We start from the raw sequence: 20,179 nt of genomic DNA, 5'->3' as shown, positions 1-20,179 counted from the left end.
TGCTTATGGTGCATAGCTGTGGGAAGTAGGGGGTGCTGAGGGGGCTGCAGCACCCCCTAAAAATGTATGTATGAAAAATAAAAAGATTTAATTAAAAAATATATATATTTTTTTTAAATGATAATGTGCCTGTTGTTGTTGGTCGTTATTTGGGGGGGATTTAGTGCAATATGTGTTCTGGAACCGAATTAACCAAATGAAAGTAACAAAAACCCACCAAAAAAACGCAAAAAACGTTGCGCACACGCTAGGCACGCACGCATGCAGCACCCGAAACTTAAAAGTGTTCAATCTCACTACTCAATCAGAGAGCTGGTCCCCTTTGGAACCCACAACTTTTTTATGAGCCCCACGGGTACAGGAGTGGGCCAATTCTCTCCCAACTTGCTACAAAAATCACTCATATTTATTTTCCACCTTCACATGTGTCTCCTTTTCTAATAATCATAAAGTGTTACATATTTCAGCTCGCAATTTACTTCCGGATGGTTCGTTTTTCAACAGCCAATCATCATCATCTGCGACAAAAAGTGAGCACCCGGAGCGAGCAAGCACCTCCTTGACGCTGGCACCTTCTTTGACGTTGCCTCATCCGTGAAACGGGCAAGAAACAAGCGCTGCCGTGGTCTATGCAAACGATCCCAAAAGCGCGCCCAAATAAGCCCAAAATCGCTTACACAAAAGGCAGACCTGGAAACGCAGGCTACGCCAATCATGTGAGAGAGATCTACAAGCTATGGGGCAGAGACGCTATGTGCCATACACCATATCTTAGCAACAACGAAAGCGCTCACTCTCATTGGTCGTGTCATGTTGAGGCCAGTTTCCAGACAGCAGCATCGCAGAGAGCTTGCTGCCACCATCACAGTCAGACGCAGCAATGACAGGGCTCTGTGATAGTTGTGCGAGCTGAGCTGGACAGCACAATCACCGTCATTTCTCTAATAAATCGCCCTGTCATTCATATTGTCGTACTTGGGTTGTATTTCAGATTAAAAAAAGATCTGGAGAAAAATCTGGCTCTAAGAGTTATCTCTAAGGTCAACCAAAGGGTACAATTTTTAGCCAGAATAGAAACATATATCTACAGGTGCAATGAAGGTTTGGGCAGGCGCACTCGTTCAGTGTCATTTTGACTATGCATGCACATCATGGTATATTGGTATCCCTATGATTCTAAAAACTAAATTGCAGACCTCCCAAAACAAACTAGTTAGGTTGATCCACAAGCTCCAACCCAGAACTCATCTCCTCTCGTCTCATTTTAGTAGCCTTGGTTTGCTTAGAGTGAAAAAAAGAGTGTCGTTCATGAAAATGTGCATGGTTCACAGGATTGTAATAATCATAATACATTTTTGTTCCATGCAAAGTCAAAAGCAGTATTGGAAAGGCCTCTTTTTTGTATTCTGCAGCTATCACATGGAATGGGTTGCCTACAGAGTTTTTTAAATACCACATGGTCCTGATTCTACTTATTTGACCGCAATGGAAATAAGCCTTTTTGGCTTTCTTGTGCCACCCCTTTGACTATAAATGTGCATGTTTTTGTTAGTACATATGCTTGATGTCAATAAATAAAATAAATAAATAAATAAAAACAACTGGTACACATCCTCCTGGTTTCTCTCTACACCACTGTTTCTCAACCAGTGGCTCAGCACCCAGAAGCGGCCAAGGAACTTAATATGTTGGGTCCTGACTTCTTGGTCAACACCAAATGTGGGTCGAGTTGAAACCTGAATCACTGATCAAGAAAGACTGAAAGACCACTGACCAATGTACCCTGCAGATCAGTGTGCTGCCGCTTATGGTGTGTGTAAGTTTGTCTGTCTGTGTATGTGCATATATCGCACGGATCCTCGTTTTCCAGGATGCCATGATGATGCTGGATGATGTGGGTCAATAAATCACCTGTACAAGATTTACACTCTACAATGTACAGTATTTACATGATCTTTACTTGCATGTAAAAAAAAAAAAAAGATTCTTAAAAATACTTGTCAGCTCTGGCAGAGTATGAAAGATGAGGGTGAAAACAACGCCATCCACGCTGTCACAGCTGGTAATAAAAATAAATCATCAGTGTTGGAGCACAACCAGACCTCAAACATGCAGGGCAACAGGTACTCCAGGAGATGTTTATGACACACTAATCTAGGTTATGCAATTAAATATTTTCTTCTTTGTAGTTTAAGAATGCAGTCATCGATGGTGAGACAATTATGACTTGCACTGATGTTCAAAGGAAGAATGTACGGCTGGCAAAGCACATCAATTAGCCAAAACCACATGGTCACCGCAGTTCGAGGATTACACAAGAAAGTCCTGAGACTTATTTCCGTTGAGGTCCTCTTACAATTAACAGTCAATACGTTAAAATACATTACAGTACAAAACATGTAACTAACGTCACACTACAAAGACACAAGTAACATACACAGTACAGCCACAGTACTCATTACACGTTACGCAACAATACAAAAACATTAGTAACATACACAGTACATACATACAAACAATACAAGAACACAAGTAACATACACAGTACACATATACAAACAAGTGCTACCTTATCTTTCCTAGTCTAAAGACCCTCTATAGGGGAACCTTTTCTAATAGACATGATTTAGTTTTCTGCTTAAAAGTCCTCAGATTGTTTGTCAGTTTTTCAACTTTTTTTTTTTTGGTCATTTCAAACATCACAGGACTAATGAAACAAACACCCTCTGACTTTTTAGCAACTATAAAGAGTTCATAAACCATGTCAACTCCTCAATAACAGCACCCCTATTTAAATGGGAATGTAATCACATCTACTCTGACTTTTATGTGCAGTTTTTTAAGTCGTTTGATTCAATAATTAGATTTTACATTTATTGTATCAGATATGCCCCCTTCTTTATGACCCCATACTTAGAGAGGACTCCTTGATGCAACATTCCATTTCAGAAAATATTAACGTAATGAAATAACTAGTAAAAAAAATGGAGGATCAATCATCAGAATCAGGGACCTTTTCTATTCTATTCTATTCTATTCTATTCTATTCTATTCTAGCTATCTATTGAATCAAGCAACTTAAAAACAGTTTTTTTTGGCGTGCGAGTGCACACGCTAGGCATGCATGCAGCACCCGAAACTTAAAACGTCTTCCCACGGCCCTGTTATGGTGTGTGTGTGTGTGTGTGTGTGTGTGTGTGTGTGTGTGTGTGTGTGTGTGTGTGTGTGTGTGTGTGTGTGTGTGTGTGTGTGTGTGTGTGTGTGTGTGTGTGTGTGTGTGTGTGTGTGCTATTATTATTACATTTCTTCCTCATGCCTTCAATATTTGTTCCCATCAAAGAACACTGGGTGTGACTCATTTATCGGTGCCAAATAACTTCTCTTTTGCACTCGTTATAACAGCATTGTGGTGTGGGTGACGGCTGATGTAAGCAGCCACTGGCCTGATTCCAAAATAACTGGTTTGACTGCACACCTGATGTGCATCAATCTAATCTAGTGGCAGGATTTTTTATTAGTTGCACAACACGATGAGTCTAAATTCAATATGCAGTTACATCTTTCACAAGAAAGAGGTAAGTAAAAAAAGGAGTTGTGCAGCTGAGGTGAGAAACCCTGGAAGGGCTTATAGGAGGTCCTAACCTTTTGTTTACATTTCATAACATATTTTTATTAACACACAGAATTCAAAGTTAAAAAGTAAAGACAAATCAGGCAACCCCACAACCAGTTATCATTTAGAGATGAAAGGACAACAGCTATAACAAAACAGCTAGTACTAGTTACAGTTCTTTTCAAAGTTTTGTAACAATCTAAACCTTTAACTAATTGTTATATATAATCAGCATGAGAAAAGAAAATGGAAAGATAATTCAGTGTTTAATCAATGACTAGTTATATTTGGCTGTGATGCAGCTCAGCTGCATGGGGTCTAGATTGGTGGGTTAGCCAGCTTGCTTGCTCATGAGCAATACTGTAACACTGTGATTTATCACACAATACAATTTAACAAGTTCTTTATCAGATCAGTTACAAACAAATATAGCTGCTTTAACTACCAGCTTGTCTTCATGTAATTGCTGAGACTAACTCTTTGAAAAGAACTTGTATGGTGTTAAGAGAAGGCAGTCAAAATTGTGGCTACTGTAAATGAGCAGTGACCTCTCTCCATGGATGGCAAGGACATAAATTATATCCCACAAGCAATGTTGCAATTCAAAAGTATTCAACCAGCAAAACAACTTTGCAATGGTATACAGATGTTGCAATGGTATACAGATGTGCTGATACTATACACACACAACATTTAGCCAGTTAAGGCTGCACACTCCAACTGAACAATAACTTGTTTCGGTTTCGGAAGGGCTCTCCGGATAGAGGAAAGTTTGGCGAGGACGAAAGGGTTTTATACTGCCTCAGAACTCCTCAGAGTTCTGAATACTAGACCCCTCCCACTTAGTGTTTCTTGTCATCAATATCCAACATGCTGGTGTACAATTTGTCTCTGAGATTTTGCTATTTCTGGTGACAAAGTGTGTGCTACAGTATCTCTATCCATGAATTAATAGCCACAAATGTGTTTGTTAGAATATATATATATGTTTAACGACACAGACAAGACGAGTGCTACAGTAGACTTTATGACTGGTGCCCGGTGTGGAAGACATGTACAAGGAGGAGCAATGAGGGACGGGATGCAGTATTGTTTTCCCTAGCATGTGGGGTGGTGTCGGCTTGTGACAGACAGCATGTACAGGGGCTCAATACAAAACACAAAGCAAAAATACATTAAATATTTTTTAAACGCACAGAGAGGGATTATCCGCAGCCAACGTTTTTCTTTTCAAAAACAGTCCATGGTACTTTGCTGACTGAAATAAAACAATATAAACCACGAGCGCATCGAGTGAGGTGCGAGAACTACTGAACAAAGTGCTGACAGCCACTGCCAAAGTACTGAATGACGTCATTTTGTTCTTATTGCCTACCCTGTTGGAGTATGTTACAGGCTTTAAAAATGAGAGAGCAGACTGAAGTTATGTTAATTTCAGGCCGTGCTGTGAGCTTGTACATCTGCTATTTTTGAGAACCATTGTTCTACACCACTGTTCTAAATCCTAAGAGTTTTAAAAAAAACGTATGTTGCTATATTTACAGTATATAGCTAAAATCTAAAATGACACAGATGCTTTCCCGGTTTTAATGGGTTAACACAATAAGTAAAAAGAGACTAAAAGCAAGCTTTAATAAGTTCCTTTTCTAAAATCTAATGTGAAAATGGGTAAATTATTTTAATATTTTACCAATAGGAAATCTTAAGGCTATTATTTTCTCTGTTATACGTGATCATTCATTTAAGCTTCTTAACACAAGAAGAAGTGCTTTACCATCATTATTGGCATGGTGGTGATCCGGTCAGCAACAAGGCACTTGTGACATCCACACCACAAATATACCCAAATTGTAATCGGACAATAAGGGGCCTCGAAACTATGCAGACCCAAAAGTTATTCCACTTCCACAAATAAGAGGGGCGACAAATGCTTCAAATATCAGTGTTCATTATGGTTTATTGATTACAAAGCATAGAGCTTGAATTCAAGTACAAAGAAAATGTGATGGTTGAACCTTGAAGATGCTGATTTCACCATATCATTGTGCATTTTATTTCATACGAAATATATTTGTTTTGTTTATTGATTAGAAACATAAGATAAATGGCATATGTTGGAGTTTATTTAAAGATGCCCACTGGTTCACACTGTTGGTGAAGGAATAACAGTAAGCACACAGTTAAGCAAATAGGAGTCGACACAAATCTTCCCAATTTCATCCCTCATTCTTTATTAATTAATAAATTAATTAACATCACCACACACCCCATACCCCACTCCCACCCAACCTTCTCTTTCATTTCTTGTTGAGGCTGTAGAATGAAACATACTTGTTTTGAATGAGGAAGTGCCGCATGAGGTCATCAGGGTTGGAGGAGTGAGTGGCGTAGCAGTCGTCCAGAGCGACCACAAACCTTGCGCGGCCACAGACCAAAACGCAGGTTGTGCGCGGCCACAGTTTTTTGCAGCCAGCGGATTCTAAAAAACGGGAGTGTCGCGCCTGTCACTCACTTTCAGGACCCTCCCCGACCCCGTAGCCCGCACTGCCTGCTGCCTTGAGCACCATGTTGCTTCCTGAGTCTTGAGACAGTCCGCCTTCGACTCACCCGATTGGACAGAGGGAGAAAATCAGCGCCTGCCTCCAGCAGTTTTATGCTTAGTCACGAAGAGCAGATAAACGCAAGGTCTGCGCGACTAGCGGAAAAATCTGCTCTTTCGTGAATCAACGCATTTGCATTGACAATGCATTGGCAGATTCTGCAAACAGCGGCCAGCCAACTCTTGGATGACCATCCAAAACACACTCTGTACTCTGGATGACATTTTTATGCAATGTAATTTAGTGCAGTGAGAATGGCTTACTAACCTGTATACCTGTAAATTAACTGTGTTCTCACTGTAACTAGTTTACTTACTGAAGGTTTGGACTGATAGCCATATCTAGGCTGGTCTCTGTGTCCAGAGGATAGACACAGGAGAAGGGGAAACTCACATGAGTTGAGACATTATATGCAGAGTAGATAAATAAACTGTTGGAGTAGATAGCATGGGTGTTGTTGGTCTGAAAGACAGAGACTGAATGGTCAGTCCAGTGAATCATCTAGCCTGCTGGACACTAAGTACCAGGATCCACCACATAATGCTGTGTGTGTCTGAGTTATTGAGACAGCCAGAGTATAAAATGTGCTGTGCGCTTAGTTAAGTTGCTGAATTATTTGTTCTCTGTTCATTTGCTGCCTTGTTCGCCTGCTCGAGTTCCTGTTTTTGAAGAGTATTTCTGAATTTGACTTCTGCCCTTTGAGGTGTTTCTTAGTTTTTCTTCAGTAAAGAGTTTTCAGTTTTACAACTTGTGACCGTGTCATGCCTGAAATTAACCACTGGGTGCCGCTATAGAACAGATTATATAATTTCCTCACAAATGCAAGAGGCAGACAAACTACTGTAACAGTGAAGTTATGTACAAAAAAGAGTACAAACATTTATAATGGATCAAAATCATGTACAAAGGAGAGTACAAACATTTATAATGGATCAAAGCTATGTACAAAAGAGAGTACAAACATTTATAATGGATCAAAGTTATCTACAAAAGAGAGTACAAACATTTATAATGGATCAAAGTTATCTACAAAAGAGAGTACAAACATTTATAATGGATCAAATTTTGCAATGCTCTGCATTATGTGCAGCAGACAGTGTTGAACATCTAGGCTAATAAAGCAATTATACAAATAGGTTCAAATTAGCAAATAGTTTCACACACACACACACACACACACACACACACACACACACACACACACACACACACACACACACACACACACACACACACACACACACACGCACACACACGCACACGCACACGCAGACACACACAGACAGTGAGTGGCGTAGCAGTCGTCCAGAGCGACCACAAACCTTGGATCTGTTTCTCCTACAGATACTCCTACATACAGGGCAGAGCCCACTGGCAGGGTGACTGGGCCTGCTGGGTAAGGCTCTGTGTAGTTGGAGTTTTGGAACAAGGACATGGAGGTGTTGGCTGGTGAACCCACACTTATCATGCCACCTTCAAGCCTGTCAAGGGAACATGGCATTTATCAGTGGTCTGGCATGTTTAGCACATTGGTATGCTTGACATTACATTGACACGCATTATCTAAGGCATATTCATATCGTGGTTTGTTTGATATAAGCCATTGGATTCAGTTAATTTCAGTATGGTATGTAAATCATATTGTGGAGACTTGAAACCTGCTTAAGGGCGCGCTCCCACCAAGAGTTGGCTGGCCGCTGTTAAACGCAGGTTGTGCGCGGCCACAGTTTTTTGCAGCCAGCGGATTCTAAAAAACGGGAGTGTCGCGCCTGTCACTCACTTTCAGGACCCTCCCCGACCCCGTAGCCTGCACTGCCTGCTGCCTTGAGCACCATGTTGCTTCCTGAGTCTTGAGACAGTCCGCCTTCGACTCACCCGATTGGACAGAGGGAGAAAATCAGCGCCTGCCTCCAGCAGTTTTATGCTTAGTCGCGAAGAGCAGATAAACGCAAGGTCTGCGCGACTAGCGGAAAAATCTGCTCTTTCGTGAATCAACGCATTTGCATTGACAATGCATTGGCAGATTCTGCAAACAGCGGCCAGCCAACTCTTGGTGGGAGCGCGCCCTAAAGCTGCAATCCGTAATATGCAAGTCCTACTCAGGAGGATTCACAGGTCTCTCTACAGTGGTTCTACCCGAACACATGGCCTGGACTTCTTATTGGAAGAATAGGGAGACTTTTTATGTGGGTTTTCCTATGTATAAAATGTGCCATACAAATAGTTAGCCTAGATCAACATTTTACAGCAGCGAAACAAATTTAAGCCATAAATGTAACTAGTCTGTTATTGTACGGCAGCAACTAGATAGCTTATAACGATGGCTGATGAACAAATACAGAATGACCATCCAAAACACACTCTGTACTCTGGATGACATTTTTATGCAATGTAATTTAGTGCAGTGAGAATGGCTTACTAACCTGTATACCTGTAAATTAACTGTGTTCTCACTGTAACTAGTTTACTTACTGAAGGTTTGGACTGATAGCCATATCTAGGCTGGTCTCTGTGTCCAGAGGATAGACACAGGAGAAGGGGAAACTCACATGAGTTGAGACATTATATGCAGAGTAGATAAATAAACTGTTGGAGTAGATAGCATGGGTGTTGTTGGTCTGAAAGACAGAGACTGAATGGTCAGTCCAGTGAATCATCTAGCCTGCTGGACACTAAGTACCAGGATCCACCACATAATGCTGTGTGTGTCTGAGTTATTGAGACAGCCAGAGTATAAAATGTGCTGTGCGCTTAGTTAAGTTGCTGAATTATTTGTTCTCTGTTCATTTGCTGCCTTGTTCGCCTGCTCGAGTTCCTGTTTTTGAAGAGTATTTCTGAATTTGACTTCTGCCCTTTGAGGTGTTTCTTAGTTTTTCTTCAGTAAAGAGTTTTCAGTTTTACAACTTGTGACCGTGTCATGCCTGAAATTAACCACTGGGTGCCGCTATAGAACAGATTATATAATTTCCTCACAAATGCAAGAGGCAGACAAACTACTGTAACAGTGAAGTTATGTACAAAAAAGAGTACAAACATTTATAATGGATCAAAATCATGTACAAAGGAGAGTACAAACATTTATAATGGATCAAAGCTATGTACAAAAGAGAGTACAAACATTTATAATGGATCAAAGTTATCTACAAAAGAGAGTACAAACATTTATAATGGATCAAAGTTATCTACAAAAGAGAGTACAAACATTTATAATGGATCAAATTTTGCAATGCTCTGCATTATGTGCAGCAGACAGTGTTGAACATCTAGGCTAATAAAGCAATTATACAAATAGGTTCAAATTAGCAAATAGTTTCACACACACACACACACACACGCACACGCACACGCACACGCACACACACACACACACACACACACACACACACACACACACACACACACACACACACACACACACACACACACACACACACTGAATGATGTCATTTTGTTCTTATTGCCTATCCTGTTAGCTCAGTTGGAGTATGTTACAGGCTTTAGAAATGAGAGAGCAGACTGAAGTAATGTTAATTTTGTGCTGCGCTGTGAGCTTGTACATCTGCTATTTTTGAGAACCATTGTTCTACACCACTGTAAATATAGCAACATAAACTTATGTTGCTATATTTACAGTATATAGCTAAAATCTAAAATGACACAGATGCTTTCCCGGTTTTAATGGGTTAACACAATAAGTAAAAAGAGACAAAATGCAAGCTTTAACAAGAGTTCCTTTTCTAAAATCTAATGTGAAAATGGGTGAAGTATTTTAATATTTTACCAATAGGAAATCTTAAGGCTATATTTTCTCTGTTATACATGATCATATCAGCTTTCATTTAAGCTTCTTTATACAAGAAGGTGTCCTTTACCATCATTATTGGCATGGTGGTGATCCGGTCAGCTACAAGGCACTTGTGACATCCATATCACAAATATACCCAAATTGTAATCGGACACACACACACACATACACACACGCACACGCACACGCACACACAGACACAGACACACACACACACACACACACACACACACACACACGCACGCACGCACGCACGCACGCACGCATGCACGCACACACACACATTTTTTATCACATTTCCTTTGTTTTCTTTGTTATGATATTTGTCAGGCATATTATGATCGTATATGGATTTGAACAGGTGTCTTCCACTGATACAAAAGCCACACAAATCCCAAGATTAAAAAAAAAATAATAATAACACAGCCTATAATGTACTGTATTTCACAACTGTCTGTAGTGTTAACATACAGTAAAACATGTTGCCTAATGTATCTAAATGTTAACCACAGCACATAAAGCTATATTTTGGGGTAAACTGGAAAGCCAGTAGAAGCTGATATTCAGGACCCCCTGTTGAAGACCCCTGGGTTACAGAGTTGGAGACATCACAGCTAGTTTGTTGGAGATCACAGCTAGTTTGTTGGTGCATTTCTACATAGCAATTACATTCACACATTCACACATTCACACACCGACAGCGGAGGAAACCATGCAAGGCACCAACCTGCTCATCGGGAGCAATGGACCCTTTGCTAAACCCAAAGCGATTGTCCAATACTAACTTAGCAACCGTTGCTAGGCTGGCATATGGTCCGTCACATGTCATAGCAAGCTCACAATGTTATTTCGCCCGCACACACACAATCATTTGTTGGTCAGTTGGAGGGTGCATTTTTCACCCCTTTTCCCAATTCCCTAGCTGAAATCTGCACTTAAACTGCAATGCTGTTGTTGAACACATATACTGAGGGACAGCGAGTGCATTTTCCGGCAGCGGCTGCTGCCGCGGAGCTGCCGCAGAGCTGCCGGCGGCGCCAGCTTTGGGAGTGTGCTGCGTTTGTGTAACGCAGTCCCCACCAATATTATTTACGATTCTGTGCCTATCGGTACATAACTCAGACGGCGCTTAGTCGACTAGCAGACCATCGGCCGGTCGTCGCGGGCGCGACTCCTTGGCCTCAAGGTCTGCTGAGTCGGCGCGCGCCTCCGTCATGGTCCAAAACTATACTTTATCGGCGGAAAAAAGAAGTTGACTGCCGCTCCTCCACCGGCAGTTCCGCTGCTGCCGCTCCTCCACCGGCAGTTCCACGGCAGTTCCGCTGCTCCGCCGGCAGCTGCCGCTCCACCGCCGGCAGTCACTGCCGGCAGCAGCCGCCGGCAGCAGCCGCTCCTCCACCGGCAGTTCCGCGGCAGCAGCCGCTGCCGGAAAATGCACTCGCTCCTTCTGCATATACTAGCAAAAGTAACGATACGAAGTGGATACAAGCGCCAAATTTTGCATGAGGCTTCTGTAGGACCTACTGATGGATTCTAGCCTTGGGATCCAAACTTTATTTTGAAAATTATCCATACAATTATCCATATCAATATCCATAAAAAAAAAACAGGCCGATTCACTTTTTGGCCTGAAAATATTCAAAGATTTGCACACATTTTCACTTTATTTTTTCTTCCAAAAAATAGCAGATCTGCAAGCTCATAGCGTGACACTCGTGCCACGCTATGAGCTTGTATATCTCTATTTTTTTGAATGGCCAAAGAAATCAAAAAATTACACAGATGTGTTCCCGGATTGTCTCTAATACCCAGAGACAGTATCTGGTTTACTAACCAGATGAGATCATAACTGACCCTACCTTGTTGAACCTATAGTATAGTGTCTGCAACATCTTTGTTTAACCCATTAAGACCAAATGTCTTCTAAATCCTAGCAGTTTTCTGAGAAACCTATGTAGCTATATCTATCAGTGGTGGTCAAGGACCCCCAACATGTATTTGGCCGCCAACCCCCATCTCAAAATATTTGGTTCCAGGGACCTCCCAGAAGCAAATATTTGAGTTAAAACATTTCGCTTTGCACAAATTCAATACTTTGCCTACTCAAAAATAGCAGATCTACAAGCTTGTAGCGCGGCACAAAGTGACGCGCTATGAGCTTGTACACTGTATGTCTGCTATTTTTGAATAGCCAAAGTATAAAATAATGCTTTTTAGCTCAAATCTAAAATGACATCGATGTTTTCCCAGGTTTTAATGGGTTAACTTGAATAAAGATAAGCTCTGGGTACTTTGAGTCATTTCTTTAGATCATGTTAAAGCCACAATCTGGGATTTATTTGTATTAATAAAATGTTATTTCATCAGTCTATGGCAAAGTACAGTATGTTATAGCACATCTGCAATGATTGGAGGTGGCCTCCCTACTCTTCCATTGAGAAATGTCAACCCTGGTGTCGGGTATGGACACCAACTGGACTGGTTGACAATTTCAACAAGTTATTTGAAGAAGACAGCGCGCCTGATTGGATTGAACACTAGATGTGGCACCATCTTTATTGTAGTTCAGACACCGTTGCACCATCTTTATTGTAGTTCAGACATCACTGCAATTACCTCTCACGGTCGGTAGCGGCATAAAACCTGCATATTGTAGCTTTATTTAAATGTCTGCCTTTACCCAGCTTTCACTGATGGTATCAGAGAGGCTAGTGTTTCCCTCCGACAAGCCAAACACTTGAGCTCATTAAGAGTTTGTTTAGTCCAAACCTGTGTTAAACCTCTGTCAGTCCATTTATTATCAGCTTTAAAAAACAAAGGAAAAGGTAATTTGAACAATTTAGATGAACTGTCCTGTTGAGCACATTATGTACGTATGTCTTGTACCTGGTAAACACATTGAGCCCTGTAAAGCTGACAGAGGTGGTGTAATTTGAGTGATTGGACTCTTCTAATCATGATTTATTTATTTATTAGGAACGTTGGGCTGATCTCGTAAATGTGGCCCTTGAGCCCTAACTCTATTTTCTTACACAGTGCCAACTTCCTCGTTGTTCTCTATTGCTTGGTACACATTTATTGACTATTAAAACACATTTGCGATGAATGTGTTTCAGACACAATGGAGAATGAATGTCCTTTGCAAACGTCCCTTACCAGAATAATCTCCCTGTAATGCAATTCAAATACTGTATTCAAACAGAACCTGGTGTCTGAGACTGTGAACATGTGAAGTGATGATAAACAGTCCATATAACAGGGAGAGATAAGCTAATTCTGACTGAAAACTCTCACACAGTAAAATCCTGTGTTAATTTAACACCTGTCTACTGGCTGTGGTATCCATGACGACAGGAGTTGCACTGTGGCTCTGGAACAATGTAAGGATAATTCCTTTAACAGGTCTGTTCATGAAAGTCCTTGCAGTCTTGTTTCCAATGAGGGCCTGTGAGCAATTAGGGGTTAAGAGTCTTGCTCAGTGACATATTTCATTTCATCAACACAATTGCTGACTTGGCCTGGCCTGGCCTGGCCTGGAATCGTACCTGGGGCAACAGGGCCTCTGACTCCCTAGGCGGGCTCACTAACCACTCAGCTATGGCCTTACTAACCACTAGACACTCATTTATGTAATGTTTTTCTTGTTGCTTTTTAAACATTAAAACACCATAAATGAATCTCTCTTTCTCTCCGTGTGTAGCTAAAGCACACCCCCTCTCTGTGTGGCCTTGTCACCCAGCTGAGTGTGTCTGAGTTAATGAGACAGCCAGAGTATTTAAGGTGTTCTCAGTTGTGTAGCAACTGGATTATTATTGTTCTCTGTTCACTTGCTGCCCAGTGAGCCATAGTCGAATATTAGACGTCCGTTTTTTTTGTAGACCTAAATTAGCTGGTCTAGATTCGTTCTATAATTTAGAACGAATTTAAACCACTATTCCATAAATATTGATTAAAAAACTGTAACTGTAAGTTGCATAACTGATGGAGTTCCTGTTTAGCCTGTTTAGCCTGAGAGAGAGAGACAGCAGCCACAACAACAAAAACAACACAACTTAATGTAAAAGCAAGCTGGCAATAGTAATAATCTATACAAAGACTAAATCAAAGATGACATCACCCTTGGTCCACAGACACCAGTGCAAGAACTCTGAAAAACTCCTAAACCAACAAGACCAGAAGGATTGTGATATTTCATTGGTTGATCAAGAAAAAGGTGAGTGGTATTTGATTGGCTAATGTTAACTAATTTGTGGTATTGTACTATATATTATGGCCCAATCATTAGATGTTCATCCTACTGAGAAACATATGTTGTGTATTATAATTGTGTGTATTGCAAATAATCTACTGGTGTGTGCACACAGGGAGGATTCATGTATAGTTGATGTTAAAATAGAAGTGCTTGTCAGGATCACCTAGTTTTTTTTCTCATTATTGAGTAAAATTAGTTATGACACACACTTGATGTCAAGAAGGATATGAAAAACTTGAAATGATCAGTGTATTTTCTTACAAAACTCAACATAAGTTATTTTTTAAAGCACTTTTATAAACATTGCTACATATATATATATTTTATTTTGTATGAATATACTTCATCATTGATCATTCACATATATATATATTTACTTGAACCTTGAAGAAGCAGACACAGATTCGCCATTTAATGCTCAAATCACCATTTATTTGTTACCATTATTATTGATTTGCAGTATTTGTTTATTTTTTCAGAAGAGAGAAGCACAAAAATTGTTAATGATTAGTTAGATTAGATTAATCATAGCATAGCATATTTATGAAACCTACGCACCAAATAAAAATCATACAATTATACGATTAGAAAATGGAATATATTGGACTCAGTTAAAGATGTCCGCTGGTTCACTCCACTAGCTTGTCCCCTGAAGATCCAAAGCAAAGACAAAAACAAATGTAATATGCTTTAACATTGAGTTGTCAGTACTTCAGATCCTTGTATTCCATAAAATACAGTTTTTCTTATTGTTGTTTTTAATACTCACAGGTGATTGGTCCAATGGTGATGGGTTTGAAGGGTACAGATGTGGAAACAGAGCGACGACGCCTCCCTGAGCAAACCTGTGAATGGTGAAGGAATAGCAGTAAGCACACAGTTTGCTACTGACTTAACTGTCTGGTGTGAAACAGCAGAGTGTGGAAAGAAAGTGTGAAACTTACAGGAGAACATGAGGAGGCTCTCTGGTCACACAGGTGGAGGCTGCAGTGAAGGTAGATATCTCTGTAGTCTCCATGGAACAGGAAGAGCAGGGCAGAGAAACGAGCCTGGAGGGAAGAGCCGCTCTCATCCACTGTCACCTGACGACGGTTGATAGAGCACCTGGAGAAAAGAAGGGTCACGTTGTAGGCTCATCCGTCAGTCTTTTCTTTTTATTTAAATGATTTTAAATTCATACAAAGACACTGAACTTATAATAAACAGTTTTCACATTATAGATGCTACGCTATTGTAGACTCATGCGACATCACTGTTGCATCCAACATTCTTCTCTTTTCATAAGGATTTTACATTCATACAAAGACTAAGACTTCAAATTATAGTTGATATCACAACCCCATACCCCACTCCCACCCAACTCTCTCTTTCATTTCTTAAACCATCTGCTGAGGCTGAAGAATGAAACATACTTGTTTTGAATGAGGAAGTGTCTCATGAGGTCATCAGGGCTGGAGGAGTGAGTGGCGTAGCAGTCGTCCAGAACGACCGCAAACCTTGGATCTGTTTCCCCTACAGATACTCCTACATGCAGGGCAGAGCCCACTGGCAGGGTGACTGGGCCTGCTGGGTAAGGCTCTGTGTAGTTGGAGTTTTGGAACAAGGACATGGAGGTGTTGGTTGGTGAACCCACACCTGACATGCCACCTTCAAGCCTGTAAACGAAACATATCATGTAAAGGATCAAACGGTATCAGATGGGTTTGGTTTGGCCGAGTGGCTGGCTGTCACTGTAGCAGAACATTTTTGAAGTGCAAACTTAAGAACTGTGTTGGAAAAAAATACATATGATACATATTTTATACATATTGTGTATAAAATGTGGCATACAAATACTGTAGTTTCTCTAGTCTGGATCAAAACTATGTATAAAATGTGGCATACAAATACTGTAGTTTCTCTAGTCTGGATCAAAACTATGTATAAAATGTGGCATACAAATACTGTAGTTTCTCTAGTCTGGATCAAAATATGACAACAGGGAAAAGTTGTCTGTCTTTTCACAGTTCTGTACTGAGGCTGTTTGTTGCAATGCAGTTCACATTTATTGTACTGCAATACATTGTATATTCACTGTGTTTTCACTATCATTTGCAATTTTGAGAATAGGTTAGGCCTACTCACTGAAGGTTTGGTCTGATGGCCACATCTAGGCTGGTCTCTGTGTCCAGAGGATAGACACAGGAGAAGGGAAAACTCACAGGAAGTGAGTTATTTGCAGGATAGACAAATACACTGTTGGAGTAGATGGCATGGGTGTTGTTGGTCTGAAAGACAGAGGTTAACTGAATGGTCAGTCCAGTGAATCATCTAGCCAGCTTGAAATATATATATATATATATATATATATATATATATATATATATATATATATATATACACACACACACATACACAGCCAAAGCACAAAAGAAAAACAAACTTTACTGCTGATAAAGACAATCCTATAAAAAAGCAACAAGTTATCAGACAAATCCTCACCGTCAATATGTTCCCACAGGTGTCAGCCTGACGTTCCACTTGGTACCACACTGTTCCATCACGCTCTGTGAAAGATGAGCACCGCGGGTCGGCCAGGTGACCAGAGGATCCATTCAGACCAGAGGATTGCAGACCAGTCAGCAGCAGACCAATCTGGATCTGACTCTGGCCACAAATAAGTCCAGAAGCTGAAGCTGGAGGTGGTTGAGTGACAGTAGTTGAAGGGGGTTGAGTGACAGTAGTTGAAGGGGGTTGAGTGACAGTAGTTGAAGGCGGTTGAGTGACAGGAACTGGAGGGGGTTGAGTGACAGGTTGAGGATACTTTGATGATAAATCTAGGGAGGTAAAAGCCAGGTTTGAGAGTTATTACAGCACATCTTTAACAAAGCACTCAAGCCTTCTACATCACCTAATACGTTTTGTAATATAATATTACAGATGAGTATTTTATGAATTATTTACAACACCACTTTACCTGCACAATAGGCTACTGAACAGCCGTTTGGTGGTAGAAGCTTGTAGACATAGTAGTTCCGACAGTTCTTGACATGGATGGGAGGTGTGGAATATGCACAACAGTTACCACCCCACTTACCACAGGTTTTGCGCTGTACAATTCTATCAGACACTGCAGGATGAGACTGTTTCATCCATAGAGGAGCATGTGTTCCACACTTGTAGGATTCCACACATGTCTCTGGCATCTGGGCACTGCTTTGCCCCAGGAACAGTCGATACCACCCTTGCCAGTTGACACTGCCGTCACAGCGCGCAGTACCATCATTGTAATCTGTTGCTCTCCAGGCATCATTCAGTTTAGTGTAGTGATGACAGGGATCTGCACAGCGAGAGTTGATACAGTCCTGACCTAATGGACAAACCACATTGCCACAGGAGAACTGAACAACAGATCTTTTGGCCCTGGAGGGAGGCACGAGGCACACAAAGGAGCCAGGTGTGTTCACACAGACCTGAGACCCATCGGTGCAGGGTGCCTCAGGGAGGGAGCACTCATCAATATCCACACAGCCTTTCTCTGGTGACAATCTGTAACCTTGGTGACAACAGGAGGAATTACTGCAGAGCTTTACATCGTAACAGGTGAGGCCATCACCGACGAAGCCATCTTTACAGACACAGGAGACTGATTGGCTGAAGAAGGTGTCGCCTCTCTCTGGTTTGTCAGGTGACTCCAGGCATTTAGCCTGATCATGACAGGATTCACAGCCGAGGAAAGTTGTGCCTGTGAAAGGAATTAGTCATTCAACACATCAGGCTATTCATTATGGCAGGTGTGAACATTAAATAATAATAATAATGATAATAATAATAATAATTACTATTATTATTATCATTATTATATTTAAGAGAAGTCATTTTGGTGAAACAAGCTACAGAACTGCACACACACGCACACGCTCAAGCACACGCACACCCACACATGCACACATGCACACACGCACACACACACACACACACACACACACACACACACACACACACACACACACACACACACACACACACACACACACACACACTTACGCTCTACAATTTAAAAGTAACTAAAGTGACTAAAAAGTAACTACAGTGCAAAAAGTAATCATAGTGAGTACAATTATTTATAAGAAAACAAAATGAGTAAAAAATACTTAAAAGTTGTTAACATTAGTAAAACTACTTAAAAGTTGTTAAGATTTGTAAAGAAAATACTTTAAACTACTTAAGATGAGTACAAATATTTAAAAGTTGTTAAAAATAAGTATAAATAGTTAAAAGTTGTTAAAATGAGTACAAATACTTTAAAGCACTTAACATTTGTAAAAAAATCTTTAAAGCACTTAAAAGTTAAAGAAATCGGTAAAAATACTAAACATCATATCTATACCAATAAGAGGAGGCAGCTTACCTGGACTGTTTCCAGTAACATTCTGTATGAACAGAACTAACAGAACAGCTGACACTCTCATGGTCCACATCCTGGAGATCTGTCACAAACCTGTTCAAAATGTAAAAAACATTTTTAGACAGACTACAACATCACAAAGAAAAAAAAAGATAGAATGTACAAAATTGACAAAATATGTTATTATAATGAAATCTTTAGATGCCAATGTACAATGATTTGCTTATCCTCTTACCTTGCAGAGGTTGTGTTTTAAGATTCAACCTGGAGTTGAGAATTTATAAGCCTCTAGAGCTCAACAGTGACTGCCCACTTTTTGAACATCTCCACTTCCAGAAGTGACCTTCCGTGATTGATGGTTGGGAAGGTGACATAAAAAACATGACGTGAAAAACTGTCATCGTCTTTAGTTCCGATAAGGCGATAAGCAACTTGAAAACCTCAGACCACAACTTGAAATGCTCAGAATACCAACGCAGTAACAAAGTCGTTGGTGTCATTTAAGTATGTTAGAAATGACTGTGTCTAATTGCAAGCAGAGCTGAGTCATATCTACACGTATCTCATTACAAGGTGTGGGTCACTGGGTTCTATCGTCCATGCAGTCAAGCAGTAAAATTCTGTTGAAGCTCATAACGACAACAATTAAGAAATCCTCCTGGACTACCCTTTATATTAAAATGTTGTAGATCTCTCCCTGTACTCCCATATAGTTAACTAAAACTACAAAACAACAACAAAAATTCAACAAACAAAACATAAAAAAACTGCCCACAAAAAAAGTTCGGAAACGTAACTTCGGTCGATTATTTCTCCCCTCAATAATATCAATTGGTATTGTGTTTTATATCATTTTTATTGTTCATTAGTCACCTTTACAACAAGGTACAGATTGTAAGGATCGGGCATTCGTAGAATGAGCAACACAGCTAAACGTGAGCATGGGTTCTGCAACTTTGTTGAGTTTGTGTATGCTCCAAGCAGCAACACTGTCCCCATGGAAAGATGCCACGTTTGTCCCTTCAGGATAAGGCCTGTGGTGCAACAGACCAAGTGGAGGCTGGTGTTCCGTTATGCAGAGTGGCAGCATTATTTGGTGTCAGCTCTGGTACCATTTACAAACTTAGGACCAAGTTCTGTGAGACTGGTGAAGTCAAAGGAAGACAACAACCCAAGAAGACCAGTTCCTCACCCTTGCTTCACTGAGGAACCATAGGTTTTCTTCCAGAGATTTACAGGTAAGATTTCCACAACGGTAGCAACCAAAGACAGATGTAAAAGTTGCAGGACCCATGCTCAGCACCTGCCAGCAAATGCTAAGTAAATCGTTTATGAACAGAGCTAAATCAGTTTGTGTGCATCAGCAAGGGCTTGTGTGTGTGTTGCTTATTCTGGGTTGCTGTTGGAGGCGGAGCTGTGTGTGTGAGACAGCTAGCCACCCAGACAGCCAATTCCGTCCTTCCAGAACGGTCAAAAGTTGATCTGGCTGCCCAACAAGCTGCTGATCCCTCGATGGGTGCTT

At 40.7% G+C, this 20,179-nt stretch overlaps 1 protein-coding gene across 1 annotated transcript; it reads right to left on the bottom strand.

Moving 5' to 3' along the window:
- Positions 1–14,691: 14,691 nt before the first annotated feature.
- LOC308084162 (uromodulin-like) lies at positions 14,692–18,752 on the bottom strand. Its single transcript, XM_080426698.1, has 8 exons — positions 18,661–18,752; positions 17,227–17,994; positions 16,752–17,086; positions 16,395–16,537; positions 15,683–15,925; positions 15,215–15,374; positions 15,040–15,115; positions 14,692–14,919 (listed from the first exon to the last, which is right to left on the bottom strand). The coding sequence occupies exons 1-8, from the start codon at positions 18,728–18,730 to the stop codon at positions 14,900–14,902; spliced, it is 1,815 nt and encodes a 604-aa protein (XP_080282824.1). The 5' UTR covers positions 18,731–18,752; the 3' UTR covers positions 14,692–14,899.
- Between the last annotated feature and the right edge of the window lie 1,427 nt (positions 18,753–20,179).

This window comes from Gymnoscopelus braueri, assembly GCF_963280865.1.
Source record: "Gymnoscopelus braueri genome assembly, chromosome: 4".
In the NCBI taxonomy this organism is placed as follows: domain Eukaryota; kingdom Metazoa; phylum Chordata; class Actinopteri; order Myctophiformes; family Myctophidae; genus Gymnoscopelus; species Gymnoscopelus braueri.
The sequence above is the reverse complement of the archived record's forward strand: the minus strand, read 5'-3'. Positions and strand labels throughout refer to the sequence as shown.

What these genes read in the sequence shown, in the direction of transcription:
- LOC308084162 (XM_080426698.1), bottom strand. Translation starts at nt 18,730, where the DNA reads ATGTGGACCATGAGAGTGTCAGCTGTTCTGTTAGTTCTGTTCATACAG. An exon ending in TGTTACTGGAAACAGTCCAG is followed by an intron (nt 17,995 to 18,660) that starts GTAAGCTGCCTC and finishes TTCCTTTCACAG; the next exon opens with GCACAACTTTCCTCGGCTGT. An exon ending in CACCATTGGACCAATCACCT is followed by an intron (nt 14,920 to 15,039) that starts GTGAGTATTAAA and finishes TTGGATCTTCAG; the next exon opens with GGGACAAGCTAGTGGAGTGA.